The sequence below is a fragment of the Stomoxys calcitrans genome, chromosome 2 (assembly GCF_963082655.1).
Source record: "Stomoxys calcitrans chromosome 2, idStoCalc2.1, whole genome shotgun sequence".
Lineage (NCBI taxonomy): Eukaryota > Metazoa > Arthropoda > Insecta > Diptera > Muscidae > Stomoxys > Stomoxys calcitrans.
Window position 1 is genome coordinate 222,843,919 of NC_081553.1, and position 15,176 is coordinate 222,859,094.

The window sequence follows — 15,176 nt, forward strand, 5'->3', positions numbered from 1 at the left end:
ATGAAATTGTAATATCACTTCAAGTCGGTTGTTCTACATTTCGAAGGAAATTGCAAAATTTGCGGAATTATTTAGGAAATATTGTATCCTTTCAGACACCAAGAAAAGAGCAATTATCGATTTCTTATGTGTTTTGATGGAATCATCCTTATCGGACAGCTACGATGAAGCCGACACCGTTCCTTTGAATTTGTTAAGGAGGGAAGATACTGCCATGGGCAGATAATAAGTCACGTTGGGATTAGAAAAAAAATTTGTTAAGGAGGGAAGATGCTGTCATGGGCAGTTAAACAAGTCACTCACGTTGGGATTAGAAAAAAATTGTGCAAATTAGTCTGTCAATTGTGAACGGATGCAGGTATCTTCAATGATAACAAAGTGTCCGTAGCCGCCACATGACCAAATAGAAAGCTTCCTTAGCCTCACATCAGTGGTCGCATCAATTTGTCCAGCCACAATATCTAGAAGCATTAGATGGTTAGTCCAAGGTTTCTTTGTCAGCACACCAAGAGCTGCCGACAAAGGATTTGAGGACGTTATTTCTACTTTTGTTTACGGTGATGGCATGTAAAGCAGTTGTTGTCCTATGCTGCCTTCGAAACGCATGCTGATGCTCGGCGAATGGAAATTGTCCAACGGGAGGATTGGAAGAAGTAATCCCTTATGCGTCTTGGTTTCTAATGAAAGAAGACAGATCGGTCTGTACGACTTCCCCTTGCTCGTGTCCTTTTCAGGTTTCAGTAGCGGGATCACACTGTCCATCTTCTAGGCTGAGGACAGTTGTAAGGTACTCGAGACAGGCAGATCCAGTCTTAGCATCTGTGTAGATATTCAGTCTGGGACCAGCGCCTTGCACGACTTGGCGCCACGGATGACATTCGTAGCTTCGTGCACGTGGCTTCCCTTCTATCCTACAACACACAGCTACAACAACAACAACCCTACACAAAACGTGTTTTAAGCAATGTCTGAGTTTAATATCGCTGCAAAATTTATAGGATTCTGCAGGACAACGCTTGTTAATGCACATTCCGAACCATTCAATACCAAAAAGTGGTTTCACGCGAATAGCTGAAAACAGCCCGCCAGTTTAACGGTATTAAGAGCAGTTCTGTGCTTACATTCACAGCAAATCACACAATTTTTCGCACGTTCTCTTTCTCTCATTTTAACTGCACGTACACACACACAAGCGTACGTCTCTTTGGTTGTGTTGAGAATAATGTCATTTAAGAAATGACATGTGCATGACGAGTTGATCATATGATTTGAGGTTGTTGTACAAATGAGACCACATTTTAAATCCGCCTTGGCGCTTAAAAATCTATTCTGAATTCAGCTGGTGGAACAAATGTTCTGTCATAGCTTATTATAATAATAATATAAAGTAAATACAATGATAGGGTTTAGAATTACTTTTCCACTACCTACATTGATATGACATAATAATTTTTTAGTTTTTGTTGTTGTTTCTTTATTTTCGTTTTAAGCATTTTTGTATAAATATGAAAAATCACAATTTGTAAACAAACGACGACACATTATTGGTAGTTTTTGATAATGAAAAAAAAAAGGAAAATTAATCAAGTTAATACGTTTTACAATTGAAATTGATTCCACTGATATAAAGGGTGATTTTTTTGAGGTTAGGATTTTCATGCATTAGTATTTGACAGATCACGTGGGATTTCAGACATGGTGTCAAAGAGAAAGATGCTCAGTATGCTTTGACATTTCATCATGAATAGACTTACTAACGATCAACGCTTGCAAATCATTGAATTTTATTACCAAAATCAGTGTTCGGTTCGAAATGTGTTCATTCACCGTAACGTTGCGTCCAACAGCATCTTTGAAAAAATACGGTCCAATGATTCCACCTGCGTACAAACCACACCAAACAGTGCATTTTTCGGGATGCATGGGCAGTTCTTGAACGGCTTCTGGTTGCTCTTCACTCCAAATGCGGCAATTTTGCTTATTTACGTAGCCATTCAACCAGAAATGAGCCTCATCGCTGAACAAAATTTGTCAAAATTTGAACACATTTCGAACCGAACACTGATTTTGGTAATAAAATTCAATGATTTGCAAGCGTTGCTCGTTAGTAAGTCTATTCATGATGAAATGTCAAAGCATACTGAGCATCTTTCTCTTTGACACCATGTCTGAAATCCCACGTGATCTGTCAAATACTAATGCATGAAAATCCTAACCTCAAAAAAATCACCCTTTATTATGTAGTTGCCTGCATTTTATAAAAAAAAGAAAAAATAACATTAAAATGAGCATACATTAGCAAATTTATTTTAATAAAATATTAATAAAAAAAAACGGCATCATGGTCGTATCAGAAATTTGAGGATGATTACAAACAAAATTTTAGCAAATAGCAAAACAAAAAAAAAAGGTTTAAATAATTTTCATTTTATATACAAACATTTTAAAAATGATGAATGGCTATTTGTAAATAACATTTAATACAGTTCTATATAGCAATGGTAAAAAAATTTTTGTGACTCGCTCGGGGAGTTGTGGTAGCTTAGGGGGCTTTCTTTCGGTTTATGATCATTTTACAAAAAAAAAAAAGAAAAAATACTAACAAAAGTTACTATTACATGAAGTTTCATTTTCACACTAATCTATAATTTGTTATTGTATAGGATATCTGTATAAAGTAGGAAATAAAGCATACATTTTTGTGTAGTATAGTATTATGGTGTATAGTGTTTAAGAATTGTTGTTTTTGTGTTTGTTTTTCTATTTTATAAACGAAACAAAAATACCTTCTAGAAAATGTGTGATTTTGTTTGATTTTATCTCTAAACTAATAAACAGGAATTATATATGAGTGTATAAATTAGTTTTAAATTTAAGGCATTGGTACATTGGATGGCACATATTCAAGGAAGTTTGCAGGAAATTGTCCTTGGTGGCCATTTACTTCACCATATAACCAGTCTTCGTTGATTCTATATAATATGGTGACCATATCATTTTCCTATAAAACACCAATTTTCATTAGTAAACTTTTGAGTATGCCTCTTTTTTCTAAAGAACTTACCTTTAATTCTAAATCACCTTCTACCTCGGCTGGGAAATTGTATAACGATCTTACTTTGGGATATGTCTTCGATACTGCACTGTTATATGTAGATGATGTTGAGGAGGAGCTATACGCTGATGCTGATGACATTGTTGCTGGTGCACTATTGCCGTTTTGTTTATTGTTTGCGGATAGTGGCACCTTAACTTCAATATAATTTGCTGGGAATATACCCTCACAGCCTGAACGTGTACGTCCTTTGAACCAAGTTTCACTTGCTTGTTCTAGCAAATAGATTTTTTCATTTTCCTGATAGAGAAAAAAAAAAGAAAAAAAAATTAAAACAAACTTTAAAACCATACAAAATAAATGTACTCTTTATAAAAACAATTATAAAACAATTTTTGCAACATTTTTATCATACAAAAATATTTAAAATTATTTTTTAGAAAATTATATAAAAGTTTTATTTTTATTTTGTCACTATTTTATTTTGAGAAACATTTTTCAAATTTTATTTTTATAGAAAATTTGCCAAAATTTAACTTATATAGAAAATTTTATTTTTTATAGAAATTTAATCAAAATTTTATTTTTATAGAAAAATAATTTGTGAAAATTTTATTTTTATAGAAATAATGTGAAAATTTTGTTATTACAAAAAAATTTGTAAAAATTTTAGTTTTACAAAAAAAAATTTGAAATGAAAATTTTAGTTATAAATAAAAAAATTGTAAAAATTTTATTTTTATAAAAAAATTGGGAAAATTTTATTTTTATAGAAAATTTTGTTTGCTTCACTACACCCCTAAGTGATTGGGGCCCCCTTTTGACATGATCCGCATTTGAAAATAATTTATATTCGTATTTAACTCCCAAATACCTTAAATTAGAATCCCATATTGTCGCTTTAGTACCCATGTCTATTTGGGGCATTATTTTGATTTGGGGTGACCCCCGGAAATTGACCCAAATTTTTATATGAGTTTCATATTTTACTCTCAACTCCATTCTCCACTCTCCATTCGTTTGAGTCCTATTTGTCCCGTTTGGTGTGTATGTCCATTTGGGCCATAATTTTGAGGTGAGACCACCGCCCAGGAATATAGCTCAAATTTTTATATAAGTTTCGTACCCTACTCTCAAGTACCTTTCGTTTGAATCCCATATTGACCCGATTGCCCTATATGTCCGTTTGGGGTCCCCTAGCACTTGACCCCAATTTTATATAAGTTTCGTATTCTACTCCCAATTACCATTCATTTGATACCAACATTGCTTCAATCCGTAAATATGTCAATTTTGGGCGGTTTTTTGAGATGGTAATAGTATATCAATATATTGATGCCTATTTTTTCCCAAACGTCCCAAAATTTTACACAAATTTTGTGTGTTTGAGTTACCTTAAGGGGACATACAACATTGCGATTAAATCGATGCACCCACCTCCGACATCTGGCGTTTTGAAACTGCAGTTATGGGGAGATTCCACCCTCTTGCAGATATCACAAAATGAAGCCCTGCACAGGATAGCTGTGAGCACCACACAAGCCCAAACCATTTCTTTAAAAAAGTCGCAACCACATTTTGCCTAAAACTTTTTAAAAAAGCGTTTTTATTTTGCTTTCCATTCTAAATAGAAAGAAAAACTAACCCCACATTGGTTTCAGCTGGACAAATAAATCCAACAACAAAATGAAAGAACCAAACCAGAAAAAATTTTCATTTTATAGAACATTTTTTTAATTTTGTTTGTATTCGCGTATTTTTATTAATTTTTTTACTTAAATTTTATCAAAATTTTGTCAAAATTTTATTTTTATAGAAAATTTTGTCAAAATTTTATTTTTATAGAAAATTTTGTCAAAATTTTTTGTTGAAAATTTTGTAAAAATTTTATTTTTATAGCAAAATTTTGTCAAAATTTTATTTTTATAGAAAATTTTGTCAAAATTTTGTTTTTATAAAAAATTTTGGCAAAATTTTATTTTTATAGAAAATTTTGTCAAAATTTTATTTTTATAGAAAATTTTGCCAAAATTTTATTTCTATAGAAAATTTTGTCAAAATTTTATTTCTATAGAAAATTTTGTCAAAATTTTATTTTTATAGAAAATTTTGTCAAAATTTTATTTTTATAGAAAATTTTGTCAAAATTTTATTTTTATAGAAAATTTTGTCAAAATTTTATTTTTATAGAAAATTTTGTCAAAATTTTATTTTTATAGAAAATTTTGTCAAAATTTTATTTTTATAGAAAATTTTGTCAAAACTTTATTTTCATAGAAAATTTTATCAATATAGAAAATTTTTTGCAAATTTTATTTTTTTAGAAAATTTTGTCAAAATTTTATTTTTGTTGAAAATTTTGTCAAAATTTTATTTTTATAGAAAATTTTGTCAAAATTTTATTTTTATAGAAAATTTTGTCAAAATTTTATTTTTATAGAAAATTTTGTCAAAATTTTATTTTTATAGAAAATTTTGTCAAAATTTTATTTTTATAGAAAATTTTGTCAAAATTTTATTTTTATAAAAAATTTTGTCAAAATTTTATTTTTATAGAAAATTTTGTCAAAATTTTATTTTTATAGAAAATTTTGTCAAAATTTTATTTTTATAGAAAATTTTGTCAAAATTTTATTTTTATATAAAACTTTGTCAAATTTTTTTTATATAAAATTATGTCAAAATTTTATTTTTATATAAAACTTTGTCAAATTTTATTTTTTTAGAAAATTTTGTCAAAATTTTATTTTTGTTGAAAAATTTGTCAAAATTTTATTTTTGTTGAAAATTTTGTCAAAATTTTATTTTTATAGAAAATTTTGTCAACATTTTATTTTTATAGAAAATTTTGTCAACATTTTATTTTTATAGAAAGTTTTGTCAAAATTTTATTTTTATAGAAAATTTTGTCAACATTTTATTTCTTGTAATTTTGTTGTATTGTATCGGCTATAGGTCCATTAAAACACAAATATTTAAGGTTTTTTTCTTTTATTTTTCTCCAATATTTCGGTAGACTCCGTCTACCATTTTCAAGGCTAGTTGTATTTAAATAAAAAAACAGAAAAACACAAATTTTAGTAAAAACGAATCACACAATAAAAACAGAAAAACAATAATTTTTAAGAAACTTTAATTCCTATTACATTTAATGAGTTGTTACACGAACTATTGTCTGTTGGCAACTAAATGTTCTCTTCTGCTGTGCTTGTTGACTGTGTGGCGGTATACCTTCGCGCAGCTTTCTATATCTTTCTTGAAATTCATTCTCTCGTCAGGCGGTAAGTCGATGATATGCAACATCTCGAGAGTGAATCTTCGTCTGTAATTGTTCTCTTGAGCTAAGATGTCCACATCGTTGAGGTTTGGCTTATGACCAGTCAATGCACAGTGGGCTGCTAGTGCAGTTTTCTGCTCGATTGGTCTATTATTGGCTTTTTGGTCAGATTTATGTGCAGATAACCTAGTTTTCAATTTCGTCATGGTAGTGCCAATATATGCCATCGGGCATATATTGGACTTGTCGCCGTTACATCTAATTTTATATACCACGTTTGATTTCTCCTCATTTTTAATTTTACATTTTGTCTTGCTGAATAATTCATTCACAGTTTTGCCTGTTTTTAATGCGAGATGGTATTTGTCCTTGTCGTATAGATTTGATTTGCCAAATCTTTCGGAGAATCCTTGTATGTATGTTAGCGATTTATAAATTTTTCCTTTTGTAGGCTGCTCTCCGTCTATGATTTTTCCAAGACGTTCCTTGGCCTTGCCTAATAGTGAATTAATTGTCCAATTAGGGAAGTCGTTGGCTCTAAGAATTGCCTTTATTTTCCTCTCATTGTCAGGATGAAAGTCTGGATCACTAATGCTAAATACTCTTCTTATAAAATTCGTTGCTGTGTTTGTTATTACTCTCTTGTGGTGTTTAGAGTAAAAATTGATTAATCTTCCGGAAGCCGTCGATTTCTGATACCAATCTATTTTTAGCTGGTTGCCATGTCTATAAACTACCGAGTCCAAATAAGGTAGTTTGCCATCATATTCTTCTTCCTTCGTAAATTGGATGTAGTTGTTGAAGGAGTTCAGAGTCTTCAGCGTCTCTGCCACGTCTGATTTCTTCAAAATCGCGAAAATGTCGTCTACATATTTTGTCAATATCTTAGGTTTTCTTATTTTGTCAAATGTGTTATTGAGAAGTTCCTCCATTACGATGTCAGCAATAATGGGTGAAGCGGGTGATCCCATTGGCATTCCTCTAAGCTGTTCATACAACTTGTCATCGTATTTAAAATATCTGCTGTCCTTAATGCAGAATGTTAGAATTTCCTTGAAAATTTCCCTTGGAATATTGGTATATTTTTCAATCTCGTCCCATTTATTCTCAATTGTCTGGAGTGCTAAATTTATTGGAATACTTGGGAACAAGGACACCACGTCAAAAGATACTAAAACTTCGTCATTTTCTATGGTCATGTTCTTTATCTTAGCTTTAAAGTCCACTGCGTCTTTCACATTATATTTGGAATCCTTGGTGATATTTTTCAAAATATTCACTATGTACCTACATAGATGATATGACGGCGCGTTTATTGATGAACATATTGGTCTCAACGGTGTACCTTCTTTATGGATCTTTGGGAGTCCATATATTCGAGGGGCCAATGCGGTCTTGCTGGTCAATTTATTCTTCTCCTGGATGCTGATAAGATTCAAGTTGTGAAGTTTATCCACCAATTTGTTGTTCCTTGTCTGTAGCCTAGATGTTGGGTCAATCTTTAAGCGCCTATACATACACATATCGTGTATTATTGCCTTCATTTTTTGCTCGTAGTCATCTTTGTACAAAGCCACTGTCTTTCCTCCCTTGTCTGCCGTTAAAATTAATAAATCCTCATTCTCCTTTAAATATTTTCTTGTTTGAGACACTGTGTCCACCACATATTTGTCTCTCATGCTCATCTTTGACTTTCGTAAGTGATCGTCTATCAATGTTGTAAGCTTGGTTCTTCCCATCTCCTGTTCCTCTCTATTCTCTATAGTTTGTACACACTCCTCTCCCTCTGCAATGACTTGCAAGAGTGGAAAGTTCTTGTTGGTGTGTGGGAGAGCGTGTTTCGGACCTAAAGAGAGAATCCATTGTACGTTCGTTGGTATCTCTCGCTCTGTTTTACATGTTACATCGGTAACATTTTATTTAGATAGAAAATTTTGTCAACATTTTATTTAGATAGAAAATTTTATCAAAATTTTATTTTGATAGAAAATTTTGTCAAAATTTAATTTTTATAGGAAGTTTTGTCAAAATTTTATTTTTATAGAAAATTTTGTCAAAATTTTATTTTTATAAAAATTTTTGTCAAAATTTTTTTTTTGTAGAAAATTTTATCAAAATTTTTTTTATATAAAAATTTTATCAAAATTTTTTTATATAAAAATTTTGTCAAAATTTTTTTTATATAAAAATTTTGTCAAAATTTTATTTTTATAGAAAATTTTATCATAATTTTTTTATATAGAACATTTTATATTTATTATATTTTTATAAATTTTATTTTTTAGAAAATTTTGTCAAAATTTAATTTTTATTATGTTTTTATACATTTTATCTACATTTAATTTTTATAAAAATTTAAAATTTTTAGTTTTTTTTACAAAATTTTAGTTTTATAGAAAATTTTGTCCAAATGAAATTTTTATAAAAAAATTTAAAAAGTTTTAATTTTATAAAAAATTTTGTCAAATCTTTTTTTTCTAAATTTTATTAAAATTTTGTTCCAAATTTTTATTTCTACAACTTTTTATTTTTGTGTTTATTTTTGTGTATAAATAAAACTTGTTTTCCAAACTCACCCTAAAACATAGATCGCCCTCTTCTGTACTCTGGAAATCATACAAGGCTATACCATAGGGCTGTTCGTTCGCCATGGCAGCAGTTGCACCATAATTGTCCATTTGACCAGCAGCGGAAGGACACAATTGCAGTGCATCAACTTTACCCGAGATGACATCGAGCAGCGAAGCTGTAGGAGTAGAACCCGATGAGTATGTTAATGCTGATGAATTCACCGTTGATGGTGGTGGGGGTGGAGCACACTGTGGCATGGGCGGAGATGGAGGTGTAGGCAAATCAGAATACAATGAGACTCCACCATTGACTTTTGCCAAAGCTGGTGGTTTGGGTGCTTTAGGTTTTTGCGAGATTTTTGGCTTAATAATGGTGGGCATATTAAGCGTAGGTGCGGGGGGCAATAAACTTTTACCATTACATAGGGGATTGTCACCATTCGCCGCATGAGCACGTGTATTTATGGCATTGAGATTTCTTACGGGCGCCGTTCCTATGCTGCCATAACGAGGTTGCTGTGCTGTGGCATCGGCCGAACCAAAGGCTTCTATCGTCTCCCAGGGATCCAGGGGACTGGTGGTGGCGGGCCTAGACCGCCCAGCTGCTGAGAAGTCATCTTCAAAGCCACTCTCCGGCTGGGAAACACTGCCATTGTTGGGCGAACTGAAATTGGAATCGGAACTGAAACTATCAACACTCAAGCAATCACTGTTGGACTTCTGTGTGAACGTTGGGGAACTGGGGGGAGAATCAAAACTGATAAGTTGGGAATCGCTGGAACTAATTGTATTTGTTGTCGCTTGATTAGAGGTTGTAGTTGAACTGTGACCATTCCAAGCACTGTTCCAAGAGTTGTGTTGATTTACTTGCGAACTGCTGCTGAGCGCTGTTGTGTTTGATGACGTTGATGACGATGTTGTACCATAGTTGGCAGACCCATAAATGCGTGACGCTGAATTGGGCGTTGGAGCTCTGGAGGATTTCTTGCGATGGAATATGTTACTCAATATATTCGTGGATTGTTGTGGAGCAGGTGGATTGGGGGCCAAATGTTTTTTAGGTTGAACTTTTGGTGGTGGCGGCCGTGGTGGTGGCTGCTTTTTGAAATTACCATTAAGGCTTGCATTGCTGCCGCCTAAAATGTCAAAGGGCGAGTCGTCCCAATTGGTTGCGGGTGCATAACGGGCTTGAGGAAATTTTCTCGTTATAGAACCTCCACCGTTGCTTCCTCCTACCGTGTTGATGCTATTTGTTGAACCAAAACCATTTATGGCTCCTTGATTAGGACCTTTAGGTGGGGGTGGCAACTTTATGGTTAACTTTGGTACGGTCACATTTTGATGTTGTTGCATTTGTTGCTGTTGTTGCAATTGCAAACGCAATTGTTCTAGACTAGCATTGGCCGTGGCTGCCGCCACCTGTCCTCGCGATCCAGGTGGTGCCGGTGCTGGGCGTGTAGGTAAGGTCATAATGTATGGCTATGACAATGTGACGACAGTCTGAAGCTTTTGCCGCCTAAGCACTAAAATGAGAACAAAACAAGAAAAGAGAAAAAATTCACATTAAAATCACATTCGCTTATGTAAGGGCACCAGCAAATACAAGTTGACAAATGCTTTTGAAAATGTTTGTTAATTAGCCATGGAAACAGAAGTGCTAATTAATGGTTCTTTTCGATATGTGGTGGTCTAAAGGCACATAAACAAGTTAAAGCGAAATGTCAAATAGGTGGAATTTCTTTTAACATCAAGCTCTAGGTGTTTTAAATGATAGTAAAACCTCCAAACAATCGAAAGTTGATCGAAAAGTTGATTTAATTTTTACCAAATTTTTTTATCAAATCCAAACACTGTTTCTATGGGGAAAGAGGACTAGGCCAAGAATAACCACAGTTCGATCAATAGCCTTACATGAAATGAACGAGCCGAACTACTTCAGATAAGAGGCCGAAATTCCGTATATGTGATGGAGTACGCTTTCGTATCGAATGAAGTTTCCTCTCGATAATAAAACAAAATAACTTTTATAATATGTCAGAGAGTCTTAATTGGACTTTAGGCGAGAGAGACTGAGAAAATAAAAGATGAGAGTACCGCTGAATGGAACTCTGTCTCCAAATACATACCGGCGAAAGTTATTTTATTTTCCAATTAAAAGTTATTTTGTTTTATTCACTGTATCTAAAACGTTTAGATATATCAGACATGTTTTTCCACTTTACACAATTAAGCCTGTGTGGTAACCATGTGCGCAACTGGGCCTCAATTACCGCTCACGTGGACGAGTAAAATCATTCAAAATCTTTCAATTGTGAATTGTGTATTTTTTTATTTAACTAAAATTTTTGGTAAATTTCAGAACGCGAATGCCAAATTGATGATTATTTAAAAAAAAAAAAATATTTATTATTGCATTGTTTATTTGACATGAAAGTCGTTTGCCAATCTCTCAAAACAATTCGAAATATAAAGTGAAAATCATTGTACAATTTGTTAACTAACAAAACATGTATTGTATTGGCATTCACAATAGATGTATTTACTCAGTGATTCACAATATGGGTACTTATGTTTCTTTTGGTTGGTCGCCTATATTTATGAAAACATACTATTTGGATGGGCTATTTGGAATGTACTATATAAGCCTGCAAAGCCTCCAATGGGGCTGGGATTGATTCCAACATCATAGACGTTTGTCTCTATTATTTATAACCAGGGACAACACATCACGTGTGTCAAACACACGAGTCTCTGGTGTACATGAAGATTCCTCCTGAATTGAGTTCATGTGATGTTGATGGGCAGGGTAATTAGCGTCCACCAGCAAAGAGCTCCCGGTACGGGATAGCTGTGTGCAGCACACAAGCTAGAACGTTGAAGTCCGATCTGTGTGGCGTTTTTTTTTTTGCTGTCACTAGAAGCTTAGCTGCATGCTACCGGGCGCGTCCACAGGATAGTGGAATGCTCCATACGGAGTATCTGTAACGGTAGTCGCGGACAATCAGCGGTATCGAACAGAGAGCCTCAGTGAGAGGTCGGGTGGCACCGGCTTTTAGATAAATACGGAGTGCCTATGGTGCTCGATATGACAAGGCGAGTTGTTGGCGCCTTTAAATAACCAAAGTCCAATCCGTTTCCTCGGCGATCGGTCCTTTTGAACAGAACGGGCTTGCTCACCTACAGAAGCTTGACGAGGATCGCCACCTCCAAATGAAAACGTGGATAAAACAACAACAGCAGCAAAGAGCTCCGTTAGGAATATTGTGACTAGAGCTCAAGGACGGTTTTTGTAACACTTTTTGGGGCCCTTGGATAATTGTGGGATTTTTGGGTCATTTGGAAAGGAGGGAGCTAATGTTTCTTGGATACGAGGATGATGTTTTCATCGTGGTGTATGGCCGTTCAGAGAGCATATAGTATGCTGTCAAGATTTTCCAAAGGGTTTGACGTTAACCCCCGAAAGATAAAGTTGGTGCTATTCAACAATATGAAGTAATTTGGTGTGTTCGGGGGACCTCTCCAAGATGGGGTGGAGCTATTGCTCTCACCACTGATAGGGCTTCTAACAAGCAATTACAATGCCAGGACTTTGAAAACACTGGTTGATGGTTGTGCACCTATTGTGGCGCTGCCTGAATTGTTTCAGGATTATTGCTAAACGAACACCTTTTTGCTGTCTAAATTATTTTCAGGCATATAGTGCTTTCGCCATTTTTGACTGCCATTGGGGCTTGAAATTGCAGGTTGGAGGAAACTTCTTGTTGGCTCCTTATCTTCTTCATTCCAATTCTGTCATTGTATCGCGAAAATCTAGTCTTTGTTCTTCAGCGCTTTTTAAATCTATTTCGGGAGCGACGCAATAAACCTAAGTTCTCTGAGTGAAATTGATAGCGATTGAGATTGTTAGACGCGTACCATTATATAACCTAAGTTTAAGAACCAAAACAGCAGCAAAAACAAAAATCAATTTATAAAATATTTATTTTGAAGTTTAACTTAAGGCGAATTCAAAAATGATTTAATATGTCAAATTCCATCAGCTGTGCTGATGCGGCCACCTTATTAAATACGCCTTGACTACTACTTTGTAAGAAACAGAATATTTCCCAAACATATAGGTATATAGAATTCATACAATAATTCAAATTTAAATAAACAATTCAAACGAAAATTGTTGAAACACTTTACTAAAGTTTTAAATAAATCAATGATTAAAAATGTATAATATGATTAAAATAACAGAGACATTTTTGTGCCCCCAAAATTTGACCGCAAATTTCAAGCCTACAGGAATTTTAATTGCGGCATGTTAGATAATTATCATTTATCTATATTCACAGGCGCCACCAACCAGTCTATGTGCAAAGTTCAAATTCTTTATCTATATATAATTTATCTATGTGATGTGTTTTCACCACATGCTAAATTAAATTTAGATAGGTATCTATTTGAATTGTAAAATACATACAATGGATTTTGAAATACATAGTCGGCAACCCTAGCATTTGCAGTAATAATTAAAATCATCCAAATTATCCCGTTATCCATCTCGGCCATAGCATGTCACATACAAAGGCCAGAATTTTAGTAGAGTGTAGAAAACTGTTGAAATTTTTTAAGTGTTTCTTTCTAGAAACGATTGAAATATCTCACCATGATCAAGAAAAATCCCATCAAAATAGAAACATTAACCTACGTCATAGTAAAATTTAACAAAGTGTATGATTAACCAAAAACAAAATCTGCCAATATTCACGAGGAAAGTAAACAAATTGGATTCAATAAACATTCAAATTTTTAATTGCAGCAAAAAATAACAACCGACTGAAATATGAGTTATTGGCAAGCGATGCACATATCTATTACCATTAGCGTAGCTAGACATTTTCCCTGGTGTGGGGGGCTATTACGCAACCACAAAAATTATTTCTTTGGTTTATTTTATAAAAATACAAAACTTGGCATAAATAAACTTATGTCATTTTAAACTCTCATATTTCGAACAAAAAGCCAAATGTTTCTCTTCCATCAACATTTGTTGCCGAGTTCCTTGGGTACCATTTACTTTTTGTGGCTGGCTTCATACTGAGAACTCGTGAATTTATGTGGATGCCAGCATATTTATTGTGTTTCGGAGTACCTTTCAAGTAAAATTTGCATAAAATTTAGAATTATTGTTGACTTTTTGTATCTAGTTCCCAAATGTCGAATCATTTGTGCCAAAAAAAACCTTAGATACACTGCATCTTACAAAAAAAGTACTTATACGACCCACTCCCCCACCACCTAGTGGCCTTTCTACGCTTATGCATACTAAACACATTGAACCACATATACTATGTATAACAAAAACCACAAACAACAATAGAATACAACTCATAAACACTTATATTATTTAATTTTGATTGTTTGCTCACAAAGCGCCACTCAAGGTCATTCATTTTTTCATTCATAGTTTTTTTTTCTCTGTACCTTAATGCAATGAAAGTTGTGTATGTAATTTAAACACCAAAAACAATTCAATGTTTATTGAACTTATAGGTGTTGATATAAATCTAAACAAATGTAATAGTACAAGGGGGAAGGTAGGAGGTAGACTATTAGAAAAGGTACAACAAATTATTCATTGATTTTGTATTCCATACGATTATTACCACACACCACATATTGGAGTCAAGTGTGTCGAAAAGAAAATACCCAACAACCTACTTGGACACTAACACGCGACAATGACAACACCGGCAAGCTAATCGCTTTTTAGTGTAACCTGCCCCCCTACGATATGACATTAAACACAAAAAGTCTTTGTCTACCGGCTAGCCGAGCAGGCGAAAGCTGTCAATACATATTAGGTTTTTTTATATGAACATCCAAATAAAGGGTTATTAAAAGGGAATTTGAAATGTCATCAACATAAAAAACTAAAAAATATGAAGAAAATGCCATAGGTTAAACACAGATAAATTTAATGTACCGCAGGAAGACATATCCATATTTTATCTGCCATAGACAAACTTTTTACAATTTAAGTTTAATTGAAAGGTTCATTGAAAAGACTAGTTTGCTCTCTCGATCCTCTTCATTAAGTAGCTCATTTTCTCGCCGCTCTTTTGTTGTAGTTTTTAAACTTTGCGAGTGGTTGACACATATAATGATTGAAAGCCTGGTTATGTTTTCGTAAATGTGCAGTAAATAGCTGCGTTCGGCAACTCAAAAATTTGTGCAAATTAGCACAAATTTTTACTGGGAGTCGTTCGCGTACTTTATTAGGCAG

General features: G+C 33.4%; 1 protein-coding gene across 9 annotated transcripts in view; it reads right to left on the reverse strand.

Annotated features, from left to right (window-relative positions):
• Positions 1-2,274: 2,274 nt before the first annotated feature.
• Positions 2,275-15,176, reverse strand: part of LOC106091015 (uncharacterized protein DDB_G0271670) — a 32,415-nt gene continuing 19,513 nt past the window's right edge. For 8 of the 9 annotated variants that reach the window (XM_013257464.2, XM_013257442.2, XM_013257450.2 and 5 more), the window contains 3 exons: positions 8,909-10,425; positions 3,065-3,355; positions 2,275-3,001 (listed from right to left, as the gene is read on the reverse strand). In XM_013257464.2, the coding sequence (XP_013112918.2) occupies positions 2,873-3,001; positions 3,065-3,355; positions 8,909-10,372 (1,884 nt within the window). In that variant the 5' untranslated portion in view covers positions 10,373-10,425 and the 3' untranslated portion in view covers positions 2,275-2,872. The remainder of the gene's footprint in view (positions 3,002-3,064; positions 3,356-8,908; positions 10,426-15,176) is intronic. The other variant, XM_013257472.2, reaches the window with a different exon arrangement.